This window comes from Cryptomeria japonica, chromosome 5 (genome assembly GCF_030272615.1).
Source record: "Cryptomeria japonica chromosome 5, Sugi_1.0, whole genome shotgun sequence".
NCBI lineage: Eukaryota > Viridiplantae > Streptophyta > Pinopsida > Cupressales > Cupressaceae > Cryptomeria > Cryptomeria japonica.
This window is the reverse complement of record NC_081409.1, coordinates 674531647-674559149: the sequence shown is the minus strand read 5'-3', so window position 1 is coordinate 674559149 and position 27503 is coordinate 674531647. Positions and strand designations below refer to the sequence as shown.

At 36.8% G+C, this 27503-nt stretch overlaps 1 protein-coding gene across 2 annotated transcripts; it reads left to right on the top strand.

Annotated features, from left to right (window-relative positions):
• The first annotated feature begins 4030 nt into the window (after nt 1-4030).
• On the top strand, nt 4031-4962 carry LOC131039552 (uncharacterized). Of its 2 annotated transcripts, XM_057972340.2 has the most exons (2): nt 4031-4596; nt 4707-4962. In XM_057972340.2, coding segments are annotated over exons 1-2 (402 nt in total). In that variant the 5' UTR covers nt 4031-4196; the 3' UTR covers nt 4709-4962. The 2 variants fall into 2 exon arrangements, with proteins under 2 accessions (XP_057828323.1, XP_057828322.1); XM_057972339.2 differs by having other exon boundaries at nt 4033-4962.
• The last annotated feature ends 22541 nt before the right edge of the window (nt 4963-27503 follow it).

Genomic DNA, 27503 nt, shown 5'->3' with positions numbered 1-27503 from the left:
TCAAAAAAATTGTCTAACACGTTTATCTACAGCTAACATGTTTGTGAGGAAACAATAGAAAAATCTAACACAATTTCAAATCGATCTCACCGGGGGCAACTTTGTTTGATTGATGATTTCTTCTTACCCTTCACAAATCTTGGTAACATCCCTCTACTTTAGCTTCACATCTCTTGACAATGATATGCTCACTAAATTGAAGGCAAAATGTAATGTAAATTGCGCCCCGTTCAAGTTCATGCCACATAAGCACCTTTTCTTTAAGCAGATTGGGTCATTCTTTGTCCCCTTATTCTTTTGCCCACATGGATTGCCTTGTCCGCTTAGAATTTGGCCTCTTCCCAACCATGTTGATGATTCAAATCATGGACACTAGCGCGTCGTGGAGACTTTTGTGTGCTATACTAGCATCTCGCGAATACATGTTGGTTTGCAAGTGGTTGTTTGAGCATTATTCCTGTGCTTGGAAGAGTTCATAACACCTTTGTCCATAGCCACTGACATCAATATTCTCCCCGAAGGTCTATTTTTCTCTCATTTGAGAGGTTTTTGGGACTTCTTGATCACTTGGTGAATTTCTCAAGCTCTTGGCATATTTTCTACATCCTTCTCACAAGTTTTCTATTCAACATCAGTCATTATATTATTCTTTGGAGAGCCCTTAGAACTCAACTCCATTCATTTGGGTGATAGTTTCTTGAGTGTTGGAGGTTCATGATCAAGAGAAACTAGTTCATTTCACTAGAGGCTTCAATCATGGACCAATTGTAAGCTTCCTTTATCTTTCATTATCTTCCTTTAGTTGTTCGTATTTTATCCTTTCTATTTTGTTTAGAATAGCATCAATATTTTAGTCATATTGTCATGTCCATATCTGCTATATGGTCTTAGTTCTTTGTTTGTACAGGAAATTAGCGCGTTGCATTGGTGTCTTAGTTCTATGTGTTTGTCCTGAGAACAAAGACTCAGTAGAGTCCGTATTAGGGGTCTCAGTGGTGGTAGTTGTTTAGTTTTGTACTTTGCTTCCCTTCATTCGCCTTTAGTGCTAGTAAAGTGAGGTAGAGCAAAAGTCAAATTTATACTCAAAGTTCATCACTTTGAGGGTAGCAAATCTCATCCTCTACATACATACATACATACATATATAGGAGTAACATTAAAGTGATTAGAAGTAAAATAGAAAATTAAATATACATCTTTTATATAGAATTTTGGTAAAATTGTGGTATTGGACATTTATTTATAAATCAAAATAATGTAAGATTGAATGGTCACCTTATTGTATTTAAAAATAAAAATTTGTTATACATTATTATTGTTGCCATGGTTAGAGAAATAAGTTAGAAAATTTAATTCAACTCTTAATGTTATAAAGTTAGATTATCCATATAATTGATAAGGATATAAGAGAGAAAAAATCTATCCATATTACTATTAATGATGTAGATTGAGTTTCAGTACGTATAATAAATAATAATAATCATGATATCAACACTTTAATAAAACCATGATTATAAGATAGGTTTCATTGATTTTTTTTTTTTTAATGGATAAATGACCGAAGCCGAAATTTTCATTGAAATATTAGTGTAGACAAAGTCATGAAATAAAAACAACAATAGTAGCATTAATAGTAAATAATGATATTAATATTAATCTTTGAATTACAAAATTGGAGGAATTTAGTAGGTCCATGTGTCCAACCTTATCCAATTATGTAGAAAAGGTTGAGTTTTAAAAAAAATTAAGCCAAATTTCTAAGATAAAATTTTGGACATTATATAATCATGATAAATAAAATTAATATCAATTAAATCATTATAACATGTTTTTCGTGAGCATACTGTTTCCGCTATGCCTCACATTTCTATGTAGTAGAAATGAGCAATTGTTTATGTTAGGGTAATTGTACATATAGTTGTGTATTATGGACACCATGATCCATTAATATGTCATCATATATAGGTAGAAATAGAAAGAGAATGGAAAGTACTCTTGATAGCAATGGAAGGGGTACTCTAACCATTCTAAAACTAGGTTTTGGAGCAATTTAATTATTGTTGTTGTTTTACGAAGTCCTCTATAAATCGGAACTTTCAGAATCCTTGTGAACTAAGTGTAAGATCCTAAAAGTATTAGGACTGAATCAAAGAGTTATTAGCCGATAGGCTATTTAACGTGGGCACTGCCCACCGGGATTGTCTCACGCTCACTGAAAATAGTTGATTTTAAGCCCGTGGTTTTTAAAGTTCCCGCAGTTTGGTGAGTTTCGGTCGTTTGTTGGCTGTTTATTTCTTTGCCGCGTCAATATGTTTACGCACTTTCATTAAGCCTGAAACTTGCCACGTAGATGCTACGTGTTGGGTGTTGGGATGAAGATCAGGTTTGGATAAACTATACACGTACAAACATGTCTATATACACAGACTGTATACTATAAACATACTAATCAAATAGTCTCTACCCTCATTCAAACATAACTGAATCATCTGTCTGAGATGCTCACTTATCAAAAAATATGATGGCACTAAATCTTAAACTTATGAAAGAAATTGCTGCACGAGAGCACTCGGATGCTATTGAGTCTGAAACTTGAATACAGGCTTCCTTTATAGCGGTTCACAGAGATTAGGGATCTATGCAGAAATCTAGGTATGTATAATTGTATTAATTTCATTTTAATTATTTTGTTTTTTAACTTGCTATAAAATTGTTTACATCTTCTGAAAAATATTTTACAACATAAAATATTCTTGTTCTAAGACTAATTCTATCGTTTGACCACTGCTTGCTCCTGTCCCATTCACTACTGATGCTCCTGCGACTGGATTTGCTCTAGGTGCTTTTGCTACTTGCTCTGTTGCTACTGGTGCTTTTGAATCTGCTATTGGATCTGCTACTATTGAAAGATATGGAACAGAAGAATCTACTTGATCACTTATTCTTTTTACCACACCCTATATACCTATGCTTTATTTTACTTTTAACCCTACCTTAAAGCCCGTAGCTGCTCTAGATTTACAGCCCTAGGGGTCCCATCGGGGATGCATCAGGGGCAGAGCCCTCATCCTCCAACGCATTACCTAAGGTCGTTGATTCACCGATTTCGAACCAATAAATAGAATATAGACCTCCCCTTTTATTCTATTTCCCTCTTCCAATCTCCCTTTATTTATTTTACATGGGCTAAACGAAGCCTCAGTCTTGATCTGTAAAACCCCAACCTACTTGAATTCGTGCCTGAGTGGGATCAAAGTAACTTGCAAAAAAACTGTTTGCTCTCTAATAAACGCCATCAATATTCACTGCTATAGATGTCCCAGATCTTCCGTTCCATATTGCCCGTGATTCGACATGGTGGGCCCACGCTGCAGAATAAATAGGTGCTGGCAGACAAATCAAGGTAGTATAATCTTTGTATTGTCTCATATGCATTCTCTAATATTCTTGTGTGATTTGACCTATTCTGTTGGAAATAGAATAGCCATGGGGTTATAGATGGTCCATGTCAAAGGGCTTAATTAACATGTATAGAGTATACATGTAAAATATATGAATCTTTTGGCTAAGGTGGGTGAAATAAAAAACTTTGTTAGAAAGGTTTTGTTTGTTCTATGGCGTAATACAATTGAAATTATAATTAGTGAATTTTTCCCTATTACAATTGAACGTAGGCTGAGAATGTTAAATAAAATTTGATAGGCTGAGAAAGAAAAATAAAAAAAAAGGTTTGATGTTAAGAAGAATGTAAAATAAAGTTTAATATAAAAGCGTATTTTACTAAGATTAATGTAATTATATTTTTTAAAATTTAATATATAAATTGAATATGATCTTTAAAAAAGTAAATTAAACATTTTTCAACAAGTTAAAAAAAAAATAAAGAAAATAATACATATATAATAAAAACATTACATAATTTTAAGCATGATCTTTAAAAATTAAAATTTAAAAATATAATTACATTAACCAAAAATATTTAGAACTCTAAAACTTCAGCTAACCATTGCACCTTCAATTGGTGCAAGCGCTAGTATAACTTTATGGGAAGAGCACATTTGGTTGTGCCCTGGTACCACTAGAAAAAGTTGTTTAGCAATTTTTAAAAAACGTTGTGTAGTTTTGCAAATTTTGGGCATTACAATTCCCAATCACTTCTTCAATCAATTTCTGGAATCTTTGAAAACTTTGTTTAAATGGCATTTGAACAAAGTCTGAGGCGGCCTGTGGCGGCCACAATCCGAATGATTGTCCCAGCGGGAGGAGCAAAGCCTGCGCCCCCAGTCGGCCCTGCACTTGGCCAGTACCGCCTCAACCTCATGACCTTCTGTAAAGATTTCAATGCCCGCACACAGCACATCAAGCCAGAAACTCCCATGTCTGTCCTCCTCACTGCTTATAAGGATAATACTTTTGATTTCATTGTCAAGTCGCCCTCGGTCACATGGTACCTTAAAAAGGCTGCTGGAATTCAGGCTGGAAGCGGTAAGCCCGGGCACGAGACTGTAGCCACGCTCAGCGTTAAGCATATTTACGAAATCGCAAAGATCAAGCAGACTGATCCTAATTGTCAGACTATGCCGCTGGAGTCCATCTGTAAGTCCATTATTAGTACGGCTAGGACCATGGGGATTAAAGTTTTGAAAGAATTAGATTAGGATTTTCTTTTTTGAAATATTTTAATGTAATGTGGTATGTTTTTGAAGAAATATATATTTCAAAGCCGAAAGGGGCCCCAATTTATTGGATAGATTATGTCATGCCTGATGGAATGCGGTCTTTTATGTGGATTGTAATTCAACATTTCTTCGCAGACAATTCGGTTCAATCATACATTCTTTTTGATAGTTCTTTTCTGGATAGGGTTTTGTTCTTTCAATTATTTGTTAAATTGTAATCGAAGTGTGCATCAATGAGATATTAATTTGCGAATGGCACGAAATAGATTGCAATTTGTGTTTATGATGACTGGAAAACCTGAAACAAGACCAATGTTGTTATTTGTTATAGACAAATGTATTATTATGGTTTGTTTTTTTGGAGCTGCACATGTAGACGAGGGTTCTGATTCCTTTGTAATGAATAACGAAGAGTGAGTTCAGAATAGAAAGAAGAATTGATCCAAATATTTGAACGAAAAACGGTTCAATGTATAAAAGTTGTGTCTAAGATGACTGGAAAAGTTCAAACAATACCCGATATTATTCATTAGCATGGTTCATAATCAGGAATTTTATTTATTTGCAATGATTGCTCAAATCTGTGATCAGATTAATAGTTACAGTTTCAGCCAAGTGTGAATCAGCGATGTGTATGACTGAAATGACAAAGGATTCAATAGTTGAAGTTCTGTCTAAGATGATCAGGAAAAGTTGAAAGAATAATAGCTATTCATTGTTTCGTATGCCCAAGGGCCAAAACCATAATTAGGGTTTAGGTTTATTTGCAACGAGTGACAAAATTGAGAGTCTATTTCTAATTAGGTCTTCATCAAAATGTGCATTACCTCATTTAGAGAGGATGGAGTGATAAGTAGTATAACAACTGGAAATATTTTCATCATAGTAGAAATAAAATCATATGTTTTTCGTTTTCTTCATCCATATATATGAAGCACCTCTTTTTTGTGGAGAGAGTGGGTATAAATCTGTGTTAAATGATTAAATCATTCTCTCTCCAAAAGCATTTTGAACTTCCATTGTACAACCCTTTTGATTTAGGGCCTTTCATAAGAAGGAGAAGAAATTGTGCAGGTCGAATATGCAGATTTAAACATAGAAATTATGCAATTGCGTTTGAACAATCTATTTATTTAATAAAACAGGTCATGCAGTTTTTTTAGGTTGGTAAGTACTACCCAAGGCTGTAGCTCCCTTCATTAAAATCTAAAGGAAAAGTTACAATGCATAGGGCAAGAAGAATCTCAGCCCATTTGCAAGATCATAGATCTTATCTGCTTGCTGGGGATAAAATGGATCCCCAAACACACTTACAAATTTGGCAAAGATGCCTAAAACCTATGATTGGATCCCTTCCCTGAGAGGGATAAGAGCTCAGTGCATTATTTGCTTCTTGTTAGCTGTATCCGCATCACTGATGCGGGCCATCAGTACCACTTTTGGGGTGACAACAGTTGACATGATGAATCTGATCTCAGCCATAACCAACTTCAGATATGTGCTACGGTGCTTCAGGTAATGCATCTAGGTACCTCTGCTGGGGAACCCAAAACGTTTTAAGGTCAGTCTATCTGCCAATCCATATACAGAATGGCCTCCAGACCCGTCCAATCAGATGGACATTCCCCTGGTCAATTGATATAGTCCCGAGTAACACCTTCATTAGCCAAGAGGTCCGCTGCACCAATAGCCTCTCGATAAACATGCTTAATAGAAAAATCTTTAATCTCATCCAAGTATTCCCAAATTTTGACAAGCTTTAGCTTCCAATTGGAGATGTGTCTATTCTTGACTGCATTTATACATATCAGCAAATCACCTTCTATATCTAAGTATTCGTGCATTTCCTTTGGGATCTTCAATTCATGCTAAAGCTTAAATCATTGTCCCAGCTGGTGAAGCTAGCCCCAGCTCTGATATGAGTTTTGGCATTCGAAGTCTTGCATATACCAGAATCATTTCTCTTGGTTACATTCTCAATCAAAGCCTCTTGTTCACAAAATATTCTTCTATTTCATTCTTTCCAGATATTCCACATTGTTGATTTTCGTGATCAGATTAACAGTAATGAACAGGAAATAATAATGCAGTTACAAGAATCAAAGCACACACATAGAAGGGGCACACAACACAAGTTAGAGGGAGGTGAAAAACCCAGCAACAAGATTCAAGTTTATATTAGACAATATCAACATACAACTTTGCTTACTGCACTTGAAGCAACATATAAATAAGAACAGCAGACTGAAGATTCCAAACTAGGGCACAAGGAATAGCTTGATAGACTTATCTGCACTATTGAGATTTGCTGTTTGCTGTCATGCAGATCATTCACAGAGCATAGGAGTGAATTTGCTGACTGTGGATATGATTCGCTGCCACTGAGACAATTCGCTGTTCCTAGGAATGAATCGCTGATACAAGAAGATAGTTCGCTGCTCTTTTAAGGCTGATTCACATAAGGCTAGCAATGAATAATATATATATATATATATATATATATATATATTGTGTAGAATGAATCTTGTTTATATACAAGATTCATGTTTAAGTCTTCTAAATTGGCCTTAACCAATTCTTTATTTTACATATTCTACTTTGCACTTTGGTGCCCAATTTGGGGCCTACATAACTTGCAATTTGTGCCACGTTACCTTTTGGACCCGGCCCTATCGCTTGTCCACACGTTACATTTGGGCCCAGCCCTATAGACATCAATTGTTTAATCTACACGTTACATGGGAAAAGGACTCAGCTGAGTCTCCACCTTACATCTAGAAGAAGGGCCCAGCTGAGTCTCCACGTTACATCAAGAAGAAGGGCCCAGCCCTATCCTTATTTATTTTCCTCACTAAGTTACAATAAACTAACACTCCCTCTTAACTAGGGAGGGAAATAAATACATAACCATATTCACATGGACAATTCCATGGCATGAATAATTACAATGTTTAAGATTAGGGCCCAGCCCTAATAGTACAATCAATATACATTTCGTGATTTGATCACGCAATTATATTACAATGAACCTTTACATGATCTTCTCTTGCAATGCTCGTAGAGGATGAAACCAACGCTTCGTAACTTTGCATGTAACACCATGATCTTTCATCATGCACATCCGCAGAGGATGACAGAGACCTTTCCATATGCACACCTGCAATAATTAATACTCAAAGATTTGTATAACCATACAACATAAATCATGCACAACCGCAAATGATACATAAGCTTCTTCACTGAGAAGAACAACCTGTCACCTTGCACACCGCAGAGGGTGAACTCACCTTGCACTCCGCAGAGGGTGAGAAATAACCGACACCTTGCACTCCGCAGAGGGTGGACTCACCTTGCACTCCGCAGAGGGTGAGAGAGAACTGCCACCTTGCACTCCGCAGAGGGTGGATGATACACCCAGTGTATCATAGAATATAACCAGAACGCTTGTTAGTTTCAACATAGAATATAATAAAAGAAAACATTTGCAATAATCAAGTAACACATTTATCAATTCCATCATTAGAGCAATAGATCACAATGATTAGAAATTAGCGATAAGATTCTACTGAAATAAAGAGTATTTTGAAGATGTCATGGGACTCCCTCTAAAACCCTATCTAGAAGATAAATCCACAACAAATTTCGGACTTAAGGTTGGAGCCAAGCTTAAATCTAAAACAGAATTTAACTTAAGGATGGATCAACAAACCAATAGATCAAAAGAGGAAATCTTCACGATTGTGAGGATTTGATACTTCATTTATGTTTGCATCTTCTTGCTCATCCTGAATTTGACAATCCCTTGCAAAGTGGCCACGCTTGTTGCATCGGAAGCATCGGATGTGGGATAAGTCTCTTGGTCTTTTCTTTGAAGGAGGGGTAGGAAAGCTGAAATCTTTATTTCTCTTGAAATCATTTTTCTTCCAATGGCTGCCTTCCTTCTTAGCCAAGAGGACATGTTGCTCATCATAAGGGTTCTTAATTTTTCCTTTCATAGCCAACCGAGACTCTTCTTGAATGCAATCTCTCATTAATTGACCAAACTTAGGAAGCTCAACTCTGACACAAATTCCTTGAACAAATGGTTCCCAAGAGGGATGAAGACCGTTTAGGGCAGTCATAGATAAGTCACTGTCTTCAATGCTCTTCCCAACGGTGGCAAGCTGATCTATCAGCTCAGAGATTCTCATGAAGTAAGCAACAACAGGTTCTTCTTTCTCTAATTTGATGTAGGAGAGCTGATACCTTAAGGCAAGGATGTAGCTGGTATTGTTGACTTCGTACATCTTTTCCAATGTAGAGAACATCTCCCTGGTGGACTTCTTCATGGAGATGGATGACACCAAATGATTTTTGACAGAGTCTATTATTATCCTTTGAGCTTGGAAGTCCTTCTTCTTCCAATCTTATTTCTCACTTGCACCCTCAGGTTCCTTAGCATTCTTGCTAATATATTCAGCAAGATCATTCAATGCCATCATTATCCTGACCTTCCAAGAAGAGAAATTTGTGTGACCTTCCAACCTATCTTCAGACCTGATATAAGAAGCCATGGGGACTAACTTTTGAACAGCAGGTTAGAAGGAAGCACAAATCTGATTACAATCTCTATACAGACCTAGGGCTCTGATACCATGTTGATTTTCGTGATCAGATAAATAATAATGCAGTTACAAGAATCAAAGCACACAAATAGAAGGGGTACACAACACAAGTTTATCCTGGGAAAACCTCCCTCTTGGAGGTGAAAAACCCAACAACAAGATTCAAGTTTATATTAGACAATATCAGCATACAACTTTGCTTACTGCACTTGAAGCAACATATAAATAAGAACAACAGACTGAAGATTCCAAACTAGGGCACAAGGAATAGCTTGATAGACTTATCTGCACTATTGAGATTTGCTGTTTGCTGTCATGCAGATCATTCACAGAGCATAGGAGTGAATTTGCTGACTGTGGATATGATTCGCTGCCACTGAGACAATTCACTGTTCCTAGGAATGAATCGTTGATACAAGAAGATAGTTCGTTGCTCTTTTAAGGCTGATTCGCATAAGGCTAGCAAAAAATAATATATATATATATATATATATTGTGTAGAATGAATCTTGTTTATATACAAGATTCATGTTTAAGTCTTCTAAGTCGGCCTTAACCAATTCTTTATTTTACATATTCTACTTTGCACTTTGGCGCCCGATATGGGGCCTACATAACTTGCAATTTGTGCCACGTTACCTTTTGGACCCAGCTCTATCGCTTGTCCACGCGTTACATTTGGGCCCAGCCCTATAGACATCAATTGCTTAATCTAAACGTTACATTGGAATAGGACCCAGCTGAGTCTCCACGTTACATTGGAATAGGACCCAGCTGAGTCTCCACGTTACATCAAGAAGAAGGGCCCAGCCCTATCCTTATTTATTTTCCTCGCTAAGTTACAATAAACTAACACACATCACCATAGAAGAGGCAGTTGACCACATCCTTGCCCACATGGCAATTCTATGGAGTCTTGGCCAGCATTTATGGAAGTTGACAATTTCTTCCTGTCGAGGTCTATGCTAATCAAGTCTTGATTGGAGCCAGTCCCGGCATTGGGATGCATAGGAACAATTAATAAGGAGATGATTTGCAGTCTCCTCTTTGATTCTACATAATGAACATCAATTTGGACCCTGGATGACAATGCACTGTAAGTGGTCACTGGTCAAGATCTTTTTATGAAGTGCAGTCCATGGGAATGTAGGTGAAGAAGTTACAATATATAAGCAAAAATGCAAATTACATCAACCTAGCAGTTTATACTTTTTAGACAACTGTAGCATTTCTTAACCCTAAAAAATTAGAATAATCACGTAGCCCATATCTAAACACTACTCATCCGTGTCCTGCCTAGAATAAACATACCAAGCTTACTAAACACGATGGTGCATCTAACTATAGAACTATGGTAGGTATCAAAGTCCTTACAAGGAGGAGAAGTCCTTATAATGATTAGATATTAGGGGTACACCCCATCGAAAGATTGTTGAGCATCAAACCAACCGTGACCAAAAAAAATAGAGCTCAACACCAGTCCTCAGGGGAATTGCAGGGACGATCACCATGCATTCACATTTGTAAGTATCACTGCAGGATGATAGCTTGGTTCAGGAGCTAGCCAGAGGTGTTTGTCTTTTGCTAGATTTTCCATAATGGGATTGGAGGACAAACTTGATGGAAGTAGGCAATAATGTAGTGCCCCTTTTGGGATATACCTGATTTTTGTCAAAAAATAACAATTCCAACAAATGCAATATATTTACAAATAGAATTCTATGACAAAATTACACTAATGTAGGCCATTTTAGAGAAAATCCTAATTTAGGTCCTATAGATAATATCAATTAACATCAAAGCAATAATATTGAGAATCTATGATCGTATACAAGTAATCTCTATCAGTAGCCTAAAATATTTCATATCTATTTCATAGCTTATTCCCATAGTCAACCATATTAGGGATTTGATGGAAAAGCTTGATAGGACGCTAGGAGATTGCCCCCCTTAACCAAGCCCAAGGGCATGAAATGAGCCTCCAAGTCATTCGGCCCCTCGCCCCACAAGTATGGGAGGACCTCTAGTCCATCCATCTTGGGGTTGGTGTAATTGATTAGGAAAGATTGGTATTGCTGCATCTTCCTATCAAACTTTTCACATTGATTCCAAACATGACTGCTGATGGAAATTAGTATTAAATAGATACTAATCCTATATTTCTTGATGGATTGGCAATTTAATCAAATAAGTTAGACTTAAAGCTTTCTAACAAATTATATTGAGATAAATAAATGAATACAATAATATTTGCATACCAATTACTTTCCTTAATATTATAGATTGCTGTATTTTATTTTTGATTTTTTTTCCCAAATCAGACTTGATGATTCAATGCCCACAGATGGATTGGTCTCCCCTTTTATATCTTCCATGGTGGGATGAATGGTCACCACTTTTATTACCATCATAACCCTTACCAAAGGGTGCATCACTTCAATAGTTGCCTTAAAAAAATTCGCTGAGCTGGCCCTTTTGGTAAATAATTCCATTTTATCCTAGTGGCCCTCTAAACATTATTCATGTGTTGCCCAGGAAGAATAATTTTGAATTGGTTTCTTAACATTATTCATGTTGTCACCTATGAAAAATAATTTTGAGTCGGCTTCTAAATGATATTGATGTTGTTGCTTGGGATTATTATAAATTGAGGCTGTGACTTGTTTTGTGTGCAATGTCATATGGTGGGGGCATGACAGCTCGCCCTTCCCAAGATTGCTTGTCCACAAGCAATTTTACATAAGGGTGATAAATTTCTTTAACTTTTTCCCAAGTGGCATCTTTCATAGGTAAACCCTTCCGTTTAACCATATATTTAGGAATAGTCATATTCGTTAACTTCTTTTCTCACATATCAATGATGGCCTCAGGTTACAAAATCAAATTTCCTTCGTCGTCAAGCGGGGGTAATTTTGAACATGGTGTAATATGTTGTCCTAGTCATAGAAGCATTATTCGTTTGGGGAATTAATCAGCAAAACAAAAGTATAATATTTTTTGAAAAAATCGGGGGAAAATTGCAGAAAAACAATTAAAAAAACGTAAAAAATTGCAGAAAAACAATCAAAAACTACCTTTTTAATATATTTTAGGGCATTTCCATAGCATAGAGATACTGTAGGCAAATAAAATAGAGACTTGACTTTGTACAAAGTCAATTTGTAAACTAAGTACAAAATTCCAAAAAATCAACTGTAGCCAATGACATGCTAGAGGGCAGGAGGCCCTGATGATTAAACTCTTGGGTGAGAGCGTGTCCTAGCTCAATCCATTTAGGATCCATGTTGGCCATCCTCATGACATCAAAATCTTCAAGCTCAAGCGAAGTATCATCATCACCATCATTAGCAGAAAATCCAGTTAGACTCTGGATCTATCTCATCAAGGTCAATTGGCTCCTCTTCCTCAATAGTTCTTGATTTTGCCCATGTAGAAATTAGTCTTTGCCTTACAAGTGAAAAACACAATGAATACAATTTCAACTAACTGCAAGTATATATTATTATTCTTACCTTGACCTTTTTTAAGCTTCAAGTGGAGGTTGTGGTGAACACACCAAGTCATTCATTCGTTGTTGTGTTAGGTGGTTGCGTTTGCTTGGAATGTATGTGTTAAAAAACACTCCAATTATGCTCACAAGCGGATGAGCTGCATGGTTGGCCCAAAATGGGCACCACCATCCACCTAAGATTTTTGCATTCGTCACCCAATCAAGTCCACCATTGAGCTGAAAAACACATTGTATGGAGATGGTATTGTAAGAATATTTTAAAATCTTAACAAATTTAATGACCATGTTGGCAAAATAAAGAGATTATCAAAAGTTTATAGAGTGTACTTGGTTGGAAGGTCTTTCTGCCTTCCATGGCAACCCTAGAAGAGAGAAAACCCCTAGCCTGCTTGTAAATTTCCATCTTTGACATAGTTGCATTAAATTTATCCTGATTTGGAAACAGTTTGTCCGTGCACTTGAAGAAGCCTTGTTTGATCTCAGGATCAATATCCATGAATGGAGTCTTGTAGAATAACGATGGATTGAGAAATTATCCTGTAGCATGGAGAGGAGAGTGCATCTATCCATCCCATCTCCTATCAATTATGTCCCACAACGACATATACCTCTCCCTGTTATTTGCCAGCTTACTCCTCATCACCTCCTTGGCCCTATCCATGGCCTCATACAAATATCCCATGGGGGATTTTTCCCTATCCACTAGTCTCAAGACTTTTACTAGAGGCTCTAAAAATTCTACAATTTGTTCAATTGATTTTCAAAAACTAGTAGAATACATGTACTCTGCCACTGTTATGCCATTTGATCGATTTGTGATGCCAGACTCCATCCACTCAGCTGAAACAAACATTTGCTTCAAATGGACCGAACATAAGATCCAAAAATTTTGCCAGCGCGTGAGAAAACACAAACACCCGTCTCACAACTGAAGGCTCCCACTTAGGACACCTAAGCTAAGAAAAACGACTAACTCTAAAGCAAACTAAAACTAGAGCAAACTAAGCTAAAGAAACCAAAATGACTAAACAACTCGAGCCGCTTAAAGAATCACGAGTCAAATGACTCAAAGCAAACATGATTTCACATGACTTCTCAGGATATGAAGCAAGAGCATGGCAACATTGATGTTTCGGAGATGGGCAAACTTATCCTTGAATGCAGAAAAGTAGGCTCTCACAATGCAAGTTTCATACTCAAGCAATTGTTCATGTAAGATATTCAATTGTGGCAATTCATCAGGTCCATGGTCTATCCAAATGCAAGTTGTTTTCCCATAACCCCCATAATCAAAATCATTATAAATTTCACGTCTAGGATCAAGGAAAGAGACAACCTGGCGTTGTTTGTGCTCAAATAGAAATGTTTGCTTGAATGAAAGTGCCTGCTCGCTGTTTACCAGTGCATCGCAGGAAGAGAGACCATCGGCCGCTTCAAGAGGTCGCCATTGTTGATGGATCATTCCACTAGCTTCCTTGATATGCAAATTCTCACTTGTTGGTTCTTCTTGAATTCTTAGTAATGGAAGTAGCGCAACCACGAATTGCTCTTTACTCTTTGCTTCCGTGATTATGCCAGGTTCAATATCTTGCATAAACCTTGCATCCTTGTGACACTCCATGTCTTCAAAAATGAGAGTTTCCTTGATGAGCTGATCTTCAACATTTTCCTCTAGTGGTTGCTCAAATGCTGACATTGATGGTAACACCGCTTCAAAGTGCTCTTTCACTCTCTAACTCTATTTGTTCATCTTCAAGGATGTTCAACAGTTCTTCCTTTGGGATGGCTTGAAGCTTGTCCTTCAATTCTTTTTCTTGTAGCATGGATGATTGTTCACCAAGGACATTTTCCTCTTGAATGGGTGGTAAATGCTCATTCCCTTGTTCTTGGAATGGTGAGGGATCATGATGATTCTCCAAGTCACATATGCTTTCTGTTATGTCTTCTTTCTCAATTGCTTGATGATCCTTACAAGTTTCTATGGTTTGTGAAACCTCATGCCTTATTGTCTCCACATATTGATCTTCACTTAACATCATCTTGCTGGTTTGAACGTTTTCCACTGCTTCTTCGACTTCCTTGGATACAAGGTAGGCAAGGGTATCACTCACTATAACACATTGATCACCAAATTGAATCAAACTATCAACTGGCCACTCTTCCAATAATGCTTCGAGAGATTGGAGTTGATGATGAATCATGCCACTTGCAGCAACTTGCTTGTCTTGGTACAACGTCAGCGATGATTCCTCTTGTGCTTCTTCTATGAGGTCTTTCAGCACCCTCTCGAATTGTTCTTCATATTTGGGCTTGCTTGTAATAACTTGGATATTCTTTGTTCAATCTTTCGATATGATTTTTTTCTCCTTCAAGGCTGCTACTTGATATTTCTTGCAATGGATGTGAATCATTATCTTCCTTGATTGCCGTTTTGACATCTTGATCATCATCTGTCACTGCTTTTGTTTCAACTGGCGCACTTACACTATCTTGTTGTAATTCTTCCTTTTGGAGTGAAGTTGTATTGTACTCCTCTTTAGGTGCAAGGTATGAAATACATTGATTATCAGGTGGACCCGTGTCATCGACTTGCAATTTGTTTTGTTCACTATCCGATGATGTAGCAATGCCCTATTCTTGTGTTCTTCTAAAATCAGCTGCAAGGTATTCATTCCAATATTTGTTCATGATACACTCTTCCTTGAATAAGATTGACAATCCAAACTGAAATCTGACTTGATTGATAGCCATTTTACACAATGAGCAAGTAAATTTAGAGTGGGGTTCATTGTGAATTCTACACCACAATGGTAGCAATATTTTTTCTAAGCGCAGTTTACCTTTGATAGCAAGACGACTTTTGATCATCCCTAAGAATCTTGAAAGAGGATCGTTACTCATTGGAACACTGAAATTGCCTCCTTCTGCCTCTGGCTTGGGGACATCCCAAAGGAAGATCTTTCCTTGTGCTGCTGATTCCATCCTTGACAAGAGTGTCAAGCAATGCATTTCATCATGTTCATTAATCTCATGGATTCTACATTGCCTTGGCGATGCAAATTCTGACAAACAGTGTGGATGTAGTTGTGCATTCAATCTCCACCAAAGTTGACGGATATCAATTTCCTGCTCATCTTGGTGATGTTGCTACTCCATTGAGAAATCTTTCTTTTTGAATTTTCTGATTTTTTTTTAATTTTTTCTGGTTTTTCACTTTTTTTTTTTCATTTTTGTAATAAGAGAGATCTTGCAAATCTCAAATTTAGCTTTGAAAGCTCAATTGGTTCTAGCTATGTGACTTGCTTCTTTTCTTTTGCAAGTCCGGTTGATAGTCCAACGTCCTTTCTTTCCATTGAATTCACCTGTTCAAGAGTTCGCTTTCATGTATTCACTATCAGGCCCTCCTTCTAGCACCAATTCTGTTGATGGTGTTTTTACGCACTATGCAACACTGAATAAAATACTAAGTATTCTATCCTCTCTTGAACAAAGACTCCCAAATGCTAAGCTGCGTGATCAAGTGGGATGACTCCAAGGTTCTTGAATGTCAGATTTTGATGTGCTCTTGTATAGACTCAGTTGTGTATGATGTGATATTGCTGGTTTAACAAGGTGGACTTACATTGAATACCTGAATGCTCGAATGATGCTGGAATGTGAGATTTAACTTGATTAAAAAAAAGGAAAAAAAAGGATAGGGTTGAAGAAGACTAGTCTAATCCTAGGAATGTAAGAGCAAAGGACAATCTTTGATGGAATTCAACTAAGTCTTGCTTTGACATACAACAAGCATCTCCACAAGGCTAGTGCAATCTTCTAAGGATAGCTTTATGATTTTCAAATCACCACCACAAGCATAGACACCATCAAGTTGATGCATATCAATGAAAGAGCAATAACTGAAGTTAAGCTTGGCTAAGATGGATCCAGTTGACCATGCAGAGCACGTTACCATCAGCAAGGTTTTAGTAGTATGGATATACGAATTTCACCATTAATCATACACAAAGTTCTTTCATTCATCTAACAACATTAAAATAAAATGAGAAGTAGAGACCATGCAAATTGCTGAATCAACACATAGAATTCAACATATCTTCAATGAAGTTTACACGTCTTTTGCAACAATGTTTAGGAAACAATCTTTGCCTTCTCTTCCTACTCTACTCTAACTGCTATTATCTATTGATCAACTAATCATTATTTTCTATTCACTATTAACTTTTACTAATGAAAGAGTGGAGCCTTTTATAATGCTTCATTACAATTCAATGGCTTAGATTGATTGACAATCAATGGCCAAGATTGAAAGATAGAAACCCTAATTAGGGTTTGTTATACCCATTGCAAAGCATTTAATGCTTGACCAATGATACAATTACATTTGATGGGATACATGCCCTTCCTTGAAAATTCGATCAATAGATGATGATGGTAGGTACATTGAATTATGTGCCTACATGTGGTAGTTATCTTCTTTGGTGGATGAGTTAAGTTCATTGAATTTGGATGCCTTATCTTAGAGGGATGTGATTGGCTAAGTGATGATTGGGTGCCACCTCAGCTTGCTTGATCTTTGTAACTCATCACAAGTTGTGTGAATGAATTAGGTATATCTCTTGATACTCAAAATGTTGTCTTTCACTTGTTTGATAAGCACAAAAGCCTTATGTTGCACTTTTTGCTTGTCCAAGGATGGGCTAAGTCGCTGATCTGGTCTAGGTAAGGATGTCCCAACTCTTAAGTCACTGATTTCTCTTAGGTAGTGTTGTGACCTTTTTCACACATCGCCCCATTGCAAATGGGGACCCCCACTTTTCACTTTTTAGAGTAGAAGTTTTGCCTAATTTCCTAGTGTTTGCCTTTGCTTATGAGAGGGTTTTTAAATTTTGAATAGGATCATGTGTTTAAAATGTCAAAATGTTAGAGTGATCCTAAGTTTTGCCTAAGTCTAGGGGTTGCCTTAGGGTTTTGATTTATTCTTGCTAAGTGTTGAGTTTTAATTTTGCCTTGACATTTGAGTGTAAATGCGTTTGAGTGTGGACCTTTTGAGCGTAAACGTGTTTTTCAACGTCCTCGTCGGTGTTTTTTAAGTGCCTAGGTGTTTTAGGACCTTTAGGAGTTGTTTTCTCGCTCCTAGGAAGTTATTCAAGTCGAATTTGCACTTTATCCCGATGAAATCCCTATATTCTCGCTCAAATTTTGATAAATTTGGTTAAGTCTTGACAGGTTTTATTGAAATTGTAAGTGTCCAGATGATTTTGAGTGGTTAAATTGTTAAATTCCTGATAAAAATCCATGTTCTAGGGGTCAAAATGTCAAAATTCCTAATGGGAGGTGTTTTTCCCCCCACATTTCTGATGACCCATGATTTTCCCCCACTCAAAATCCTGACTGCTGGTGGGTTTCCATTGGATTCCTGACAAACCTCATTTTTCCCCCACTCATTATCCAGACATGGGGCGATTTTCCACCAAGATGGTAAAAATTTGACTAAGCGTGGGAAATCTTCCTGACAACCCACGATTTTCCACCAGGATTGCGGATGACTTTAATGAGGACTAAAATGATGATTCCTGATGCCTATTGATTTTCCACTAGTGCATTTATGACAAGATTTTAAGGATTTTTGTGTGGATTTGTGATTCCAGACCTTAGGCGAATTTCCACCATGATGATTTTGATGATTTTAAAGTCTGGATAACTGTCCAAACTGGGGTCGATTTTCCCCCAAAGGCATTTTCAATGATTTTTAATAAGTTTTCATTGGGATTTTTATCCCAACATGGGGCGATTTTCCACCCAAGGGTCAATTTTGATCTAAATTTTGAAATATTTTTAATAAATTGACCCAAAATTTAATTGTTTTTACAAGTGTTGACAATTATTTAAAAAAATTATTAATGACTTGCAATGTTTTAAAAAATTAAAAATAAAATATTCTTAGGCAAGTTGATTTTCCAACACAAGTGTAAAAGTGCAAATGTTTAATCCCACATTGCTTGTGTGGTGAAGTTTCAAGTGAAAATGTGTCTAAGTATGCCTGCCCAACATTAAAATAATATTATAAGTGTTCACTGTGACAGTCAAGTGGCAGATTGAAGGCAAGTTAGAGGTTTCTCAGCTAGGCGATTTTGCTTAAGTGTCCATTGGACACCATTTTTGTGAGCTAGAGTTGCAGATTTAAAGCATTTGTTTGCCCAATCAGACTTGGGTGCCATGTTTGGAGATCATTACAGCAAGCTTGGAGGGCGATTTACATGCCTTGGGCGATTTCTATGAGGTGGCACCATGGCTGAAGTTGGGCAATTTTATTTGGGAGGCTGATTCCTCCATATGTTGATGAATTTTGGTGATATTTTCGAGTGTCAAGGGGCTGCCATTATTTTCAGACCTTACTGGGTGCCATTGCTGGGAGTGATTTGACCTCCATTGTTGGCTGGAAATTTCATTTTCAGAATTATTTCTTCACTTCCAGCCACTTCATACCTAAGCGATTTCACTTGGAGGTCATTATGGGGCCATTCTAAGGTGGTTTGGAGGCACTTTCTAAGTACACCATTGCTGGTGTAAAGTCTGAAACCTCATTTTCAGGTTGTCTTCAGACTTATCCATCATTTCCAGCCATCTGTCCATTTGGAAAATTTTACTTGGGCGTCATTTCTTATGAGTTTTTTGGGCATTTGGTGGAGCTTTTATTACTGATCTAAGTTTGAAACTTCACTTTCAGATTTGTCTTCAGACTTAGATATTTTTCACCAGCCCTTTGTTTTTGCTTAGATTTGACAAACTTCACTTTGGGAAGGTGAAATCCATCAAATACAAGTGTTTTCTATGACAGCGACAAGTTTAAATGACTGATTTGTTGAAGTTGCAGGTTGTCTTCAGACATTGGACAGCCATTGTTGGACCTTGGAAGGGTATCTTCAGACTTTAAGAACTAAAAATCAAAGTTTTCCACACGCTTTTCCAAGCATTGTGGTATACTTCCATGCACTAATTTTGACATTTTCTGAGTTATCTTTAGACGGAAACTCCAATTCCAGCCACATAGTTGTGTCCAGATGTGACCATTTTTGAGTTTCGAGAGGCAAAATAATTCAAATTCAAGCATGTGACATGGCTGTGATCACTTCCAGCCATTGATATTCATCATTTTCAGAGTGTCTTTGGGCTTTTTAGAGCCATTTTTAGACTGTCAGAGGGTGTATTCAGACTTAAGAATCAGAAAATCAGATTTAAATACACCATTTTATGAGTATTTTCAGACATTGGAGGGCGTATTCAGACTCAGTCCTCAGAAAAGCAAACTTTTATTACAACTTTGATATAAAAAATCAGTCTTTTTGAGTGTTTTCAGACCTCCAAGTGATATTTCCAGACTTGGACATTCATTTTCGGGCACCAAATCATACATCTTCGAAGTTTACAGGGGTGTCTTCAGACTTATTTATTGTGATCAGACTTATCCTAAGTCTGAAAATTGGGTTTTCTTGGGGGGAATCTTCCAGATTTCAATCCGGACCTTTATATTTTCCAGAGTTGGTGTTACATTTTTCTAAGACTACCTATCACAGGTTAGGACAAATGTTAGGAACAAAGTCCTGATGGTGTCCGGATGTCCACTCCATTGAATGATGATCCAATCAACACAAAATTTTCAAGGACAATGAGTCTGGATGAGAGTCAGATTTCCACTTGAGGACGGAATTACAAAGGAAGGGACAAATTAATTCGGATGAAGATCAATAACAAAGTTGTCCAGATAGGCATCAAACTTCTACCAAGTGAAGGAATGAACAAAGATAATGCGGATGTTTTGAGAATTGATTCGTCCATATGCGGATGGATTTCCCACCAAGGTTGAAATTAAGTTTATCCCATAGTTGTTTGATTCAATGTCTGTTTGTTTTGCAGTATTGTTATGACGAAGGGAAGCATGATGATCAAGGCTTGAAGGAGGATGCATATTGCAAGGATAACATCACAAATGCGGATGAAGAAGATCAATACTTCAGAGATTGGATGAGGATTTCCAGACATGATTTCCAAAGGCAAAGATGCGGACTAGATCAATCATGAAGAAGACTTCACCTTGATGATGAACAAATGAAGGAAAGTAAGTTCAAGACATGAGCACAAAGGGATTTCACATCGGGAAATCCGGAACTACATCAAGGAATTTCAATATCAAAGAGCACCAAGGAAGGAAATATTTCAAGATTCCAAGATTGGGAAAATTTTCCAAACATAAGGAGGGAACAATTCATGGAATTCTTTAACATAAGGATGAAATGCAAAGTATCATAAGGAATTCCAAGCATCATGAGGAATGTACAAGGCAAGCTGAGGTGGCATCCTAGTTACCATTCGTTCAATCAAAGGGTACCAAGTCAACATTCATTCAAGGAGGGAATAAGTGACACAGGACACTACATGAAATATTATTTATCTTACTTACCCTCGTTTCTTATTGGCCAATGTAATGGTGGATGTAACAAACCCTAATTAGTGTTTTATCTTGTAATCTTGGTCGTTGATCTTGAATCAATCCAAGCCATTCATTTCTTTAGAGGCTCTATATATACCCCATTGCCTCTCATTTGTAAGTGAGAGATTTTGTAGAATTGTTGGTATATGCTGTAGCTATTTGAATGTAAATCATTGTTTGACTTTATGGTGATTTTGTTTTTCAAGTGTTGTTTTGCATTCAAGGTTCTCAATTCCTCCAAGTTAGATTAGAATTTTAGATTAAAATTTGTTTTCATGTTTGTTAAATTGAATGAAAGAATTGTTTAGTATATTTGTGTGGAATCTATTAATCCATACCACTAGCCTCTTGCTGATTGTAAGTGTGTCATGCGTGGTCAACTGGAAATTTATGCAAACTTAAATTCAATTATTACATATCCATTGATATGCATCAACTTGGATGGTGATAATTTGAAAATCTATGAAGTATACGTTAGATGATTGCACTAAGCTCGTGTCAAAATCTGTTCGACTTGATGGTGAGACCTTGCCTAGTTTGATTCCACTAAATTTGTTCATCATTTCCTACATTCCTAGGCTTAAGAATAGATTTCATGAACCCTATTCCCTTTTGCCCTTTTTTAGATAGTCTTGTCAAAATTAAGTCAAGAACTACATTGCCAAATCCTAAGTTATCGGCATACCTATCCCGATCCATGATAAGTTTGAGCATTCATGTACAACGTAAGTCCCCTTGTGATTCCAACATTATCACATCAAACCACTGAACGTATCCACAAATCAAGACCTGACATTTCGTAACCTTGGAGTTGTCTCATTTGATCACAAAGCATAGCATATGAGAGACTTTGTTCAAGAGAGGATAAGATACCTTGGTATTTTATTCAGTGTACGCATGTGCATAAAAACACATCAACAAGACCCTCCTTGTTTCTTGCTTTCTAGGGTTTTGTTAGAGCCTCACAACCTTCCCGACACCATTTTGTCAATATTGAATGGTTTGAGTTTTGGAAGTCATAAGTCAGTTTGTGCATTCCATGGTTAGAACAGAGTCTAGACACCGTCAGGGTGCCTAGAAAGCCCGAAGGACAAAAATTGCAATTGATTTGAGTGAATTTGGACAACTTTCTTTTTTTGGAAAGTTTCGCTTTTTCCTATTTTTTAGGAAGTTTTGTTTTTGACACTTTAAGCACGATGCTCGAAATGGCTATTTTTAGAATGTTTTTTCCTATTTTTTAGGGATGCTTGATTTTTCTATTTTTAGAAGGGGGATCTAGGGTTCTCACTGTCGGCTTTGAGTTATATTGAAAATGATTGAAAATTCCACCCAAAATTCAAGTTTTGTCCGAAAAAGCTAGGCTCCTAAATTTTAGCGATCAAGAGGAATCTAGAGGATAAATGGTGTATGAATTTCAAATTTCAAGAAGATCCGAGTTGAAATGCATAAGTTATGAGGATTATTAATTTAGTTCTCATGGAGATCAGGCTCTTCAAGTCCACCTAGAAAAGAGGTTCATAGGGTCACGAGTTTGATCAAGTCCACCCTCATGATGTTTGCAAGGGGAGGAGATCTCTCCAAGTGCGCTCACCTTGGTGCCCAATTGTCATAAAGTCCGCTTGGAAACAATGCACAAAATGAACTTAGTCCGCCCTCATAGTGCTCAAGTTTGGTGAACCTCGCCAAGGAGAAGGTGCATGAGTTTGATGAAGTCCGCCATGCTAGTGAAAGGTGCACAACTCCCCTCAAGTCCGCCTTGTAAAGTGCAAGGATATGAACAACTCCCCCAAGAAAGAAGTGCAAAGACATGTTTAAGTCCACTTTGAAGCATGAAGTGCAAAGGTATGGTGAAGTCCCCCCTAAAGTGAGAGAAGATGCAAGTTGAGAGGTGCATAAACTCCTTCAAGCCCGCCCTCCATGGAGAATGTGCCTTACGAAGTCCGCCTTGAAGAAGATTGAACATGGTGTGTAAAGACGTCAATCTAGGATCTAACCCTAAATTACTCTTTATTCATAAATAAACTTAAAATTTCAATCTCTAAGCATATTTTATACAAGATATAAGCAAACATCGAATATACCATAATAATGCACATGAATAATACAATATTCAATACTAAGAAGTTCTTATTTCCTACTTAGGCTTCCAAATTGCCTTAAGAATATACAAGAAGATGCATCCGTCGATCTTTAGTTTGAGTCGCTTCCTTCTGTCTTTTGAACGCAGACGAGAACAAGAATCAAGCGCTTTTTCCGCCCAACCTTGAAGCTTACGCTTACCTGGAATTCTTGATCAATCAAGAATACCCGACCCTGCACGAATTGGTTTAACCAAAGAATTCGAAAGCAAGAGGGAATCTAGTGCGTGCCTAGATAATATATGCATTTTCATTTTTCCTACTTCATTCTAAGAAACAAGCATTCGCTATCATACTAGGATGTGGTAGAGAGTATAAATAAGGAATTTCCATCTTTTTCTACAGATAATTCAAACAATAACTCGGCCGAGTATATGCCATGCACAACAAAATAATAGTTGGAAAAAACAACTATTCTCCCTAAAACATCCACATTCGGCACCCGTCCCGAAAGGTAAATTTTCTAACTCAAGCTTAACCCTAGCTTGATTCCCTCAAACACAAATTCTATTGAGAATACAATCTTTTTTTTAAAACAAAAATAGAGATATCATTTTTGCTTACTAATCATTACTTGTCTAATATATCTATTGAAGACAATCTTTCATATTTTGGAAAACGATAAACTTTTATAAGCAATAATCGTAAAATCAATCTTTCGTCTAAAATAAAGTACATACAAAAGAAGGTGTTATGCATGTATGAAATTAATCTCATATATAACCTAAAGTATGCAAACACATTCTTAAAATAGAATTAGAACTAATTATTTTTATGCAAAATACGATATTAACATCATCTTTTCTCCAAATTCTTTTCTTCTATTCCACAATGGTTTACAAAGCATTTCAAATAAGATAATAATAATTGGTACCCATTTGGACGAACATACCTATTATCTAAACTTCCATTTCTACACATATTTATACCAAATATAACAAATAAAATAAAACATAAACAAAGGATTCTAACTTCTTGGAAACTTAGAGTGGATTGTAAGATTTTGACCTTGTCGTTCTTCGTCAAATGATTCCATGCCTTGATCGCAAGTCTCTCTCTCTCTCCAACTATTCTTATCTCTATCCAACTATTCTTCTCCTCTATATCCAACTATTCTAACCTTCCCTTCAAGAAATTATCTCTCTTCTAATCTCGTGTGAGAAAGAATGCCCAATGTGTGTGTTTATACGTCTATTTATTCTAATCTTTAGCTATGTTTGCTGCTATCCTTTGGGTCTTATTTACTGTTCCACTATTTCTATTGTCATGTGGTTGTAACTATAATCTCCACGCAGTTCTATGAATTAAATACCACCCTCGTTTTGTGGCAAGCTCGAGTCTTTTATTGTTAAAAACCTCCAACCGTTTCAGTTGGAGCTTGATTGCTGCATCAGTCGAACATGGAATCTGTTGACTTCTCAGCTTATCCACTGAAGAGTCACGTTGCATGCCAAGTCATGTTGCATGCCAAGTCACCCACAAAGGGGTCGTGGGAGTGTTTAAGTCTCCATCGTGCTCTGGCTTGCGTAATTACTTTGACAGCGGCTACTGTGGGTGGAGGGAGTCTGCTAACAAACCGACCAAAGCGGCTCTTCCTTCGGCCTCAAACGGTCGACTACCTTAACTTGCCACCTTTTACTATTAATATGTTTAATATTATATATATATATTAAATGACTTTTCATTAATATTAAACATTAAACTTTGTTTAATAAATTCTTTGATAAACCCCCCCTTTTTTTAATAAAATGTATAAATCGGATTTTCATTACATAATTTAATTTCAAAAATACATATACAATATTTACATACATGTTTACAAGTACATAATCAAATTATTATTAGAATTCACACACACACACACACACACACACACACACACACACACACATATATATAATGCGTATATATTTTTAATCTCAAATGATTATGTATGTATAGACAAAATTCTTGACGAAGTCAAATTTCACGATAATTGGATAATGATATATGTATATGATTGAATAAATTTCTCATATATATATTATACTATTATTCAATTTACAAAGGTAAACTCATAAGTACAATTTTCATACATTTATACATATCTAAAAAGAACATTAAACCTAGGGTCAATATTCATTTTTGAATCGTTTATACATTTTATCTCTTTTAACAATAAAGCATAATATTTCACAATTACTCACACAACTTAGATTTAATTCAAACACTACTCACATCATGCAATTAATGCACATGTATAAACATTTAAATCAATCTACTTCTCATTCCAAATTCATCATTTCAATTTGAACAAACACTCAAATAAGGTCATTTCAATCATCCATATTTTCAAGATGCAAATTATAAATCCTAATGTGGTGTGTGAGAGATTCCCTTTTCCATTGAAGTCATTTAGTTAAAAGCAATTCTACCTGATTCATGTTCTCGCCTTCGACCTCCTTCACCTCATCTTGCATTACTTGCACTCAAAAATTTATCAGTATTGACAAACCCAAAAGAATATTAAATGTCGAATTTCATATCAATTGCAGGAGTAAAAAGCATACTATATTTCCTCATACTAGATTATGAATGATCTAATCTATTTTAAATTTCAAAATCACATTACATCTTTAAATTGCACATTATTAAATAAAACGATTCGTGACATCCTTCCCCTCTTGGAAGAGACATCGTCTCGATGTCTTGCCACTCATTAATAATCACAAAACCATAATATCTCACAAAATATCAATCTTACCTCAAATTCAAATAATAATACCAAGAGCACACAGGCTATCCAAGTTTACATCATAAAATAATAATAATTGTTTCAAAATATCCAAAATTAAATAGCAGTTATTTCCTAAGAAAGCAAATGAGGAAAGTGACGGTCAATCGTCTCAGCATCCTCCCATGTAGCACTATCCTCAGAATATTGGTCCCACTGAACCTTATACTGAGTGAAATCTTTGCTACGTAGCTTCACACTACGCTGATCTAGGATTCGGATGGGCTCCACTAGCACCACCCCTGGATCCTGAACCTGTAAGGATTGCCAATAAAGCAATATGAGATGAATTATGCTCCGCATGATTGCAAAAGATTGATCAAGTCCGCTTGGAGGTTAAGAACATGGCAAGTAAGAGGTGCACAAGTTCCATGAAGTCCGCTTGCCTATGGTGCACAAGTTTGATGAAGGCCGCTTGCCTATGGTGCACAAGTTCCACGAAGTCCTCCCGCATGTGAAATACATTTCAAGTCAGAGGTGCAAAGAGTTAAGGAAGTCCGCCTAGAAGTGTGTGGAGATAATAAGAAAGAGGTGCAAAGAGTTAATGAAGTCCGCCCTACAAGACACTTCATCAACTTGGCTAAGGGAATGAAATGCATGAAGTCCGCCTAGAGGAGGTGAACAGCTCATATGAAGTCTGCTTGGCATGTGGAGAGGAAAGAAGTTCTTCAAGTCTGCCATGAAGAATGAGGAAAGAGAGGGCTGAAGTCCGCCCAAGCTCAGAAATAATGAGGAAATGTTTTGGTGAAGTCTGCTGGCCAAGAGGAAGGAATTCCCCAAAGCCCGCCCTACATTGATAAATCTGATCATCAAAGAGATGAAAGAAAATCATAAAGTCCGTCCAAGTTAGGAAAGAAACATACCGAGTCCGCCACCTTTGGAAAGCTCTTCATCAAGTCCGCCCTCATTGCTTGATAAGATGGAAGACATTTCATGAAGTCCGCCCGAGCTGGAAAAGAATAAGGAAAATCTATGACAAAGTCTGCCTTGGCTGGGAAATAGTTTGGTTGGCAGCAAGGAAAGAAAAGTATTCTCTCAACTCCACTATGCCAAAGAAAGCAACTAATTAATCTTACCAACATAAGGAAAGGATTTTCATGAAGTCTGCCCTGCCTTCAAAATCTGCTCAGCAAGCAAGGAAAATATTTTACCAACTCCACCATGGTGAAGGAAAGAAAGTTTCAAAATTTGGAAGAAGAAAGAAAGATGGAGTTCGATTCATGGACTCAAACTGAAAATAGAAACTTTCTCAAGGAACTAAACTCAAACTAGAAACAAAATCAGAACTTTTCCAAGTGATTGAGTTC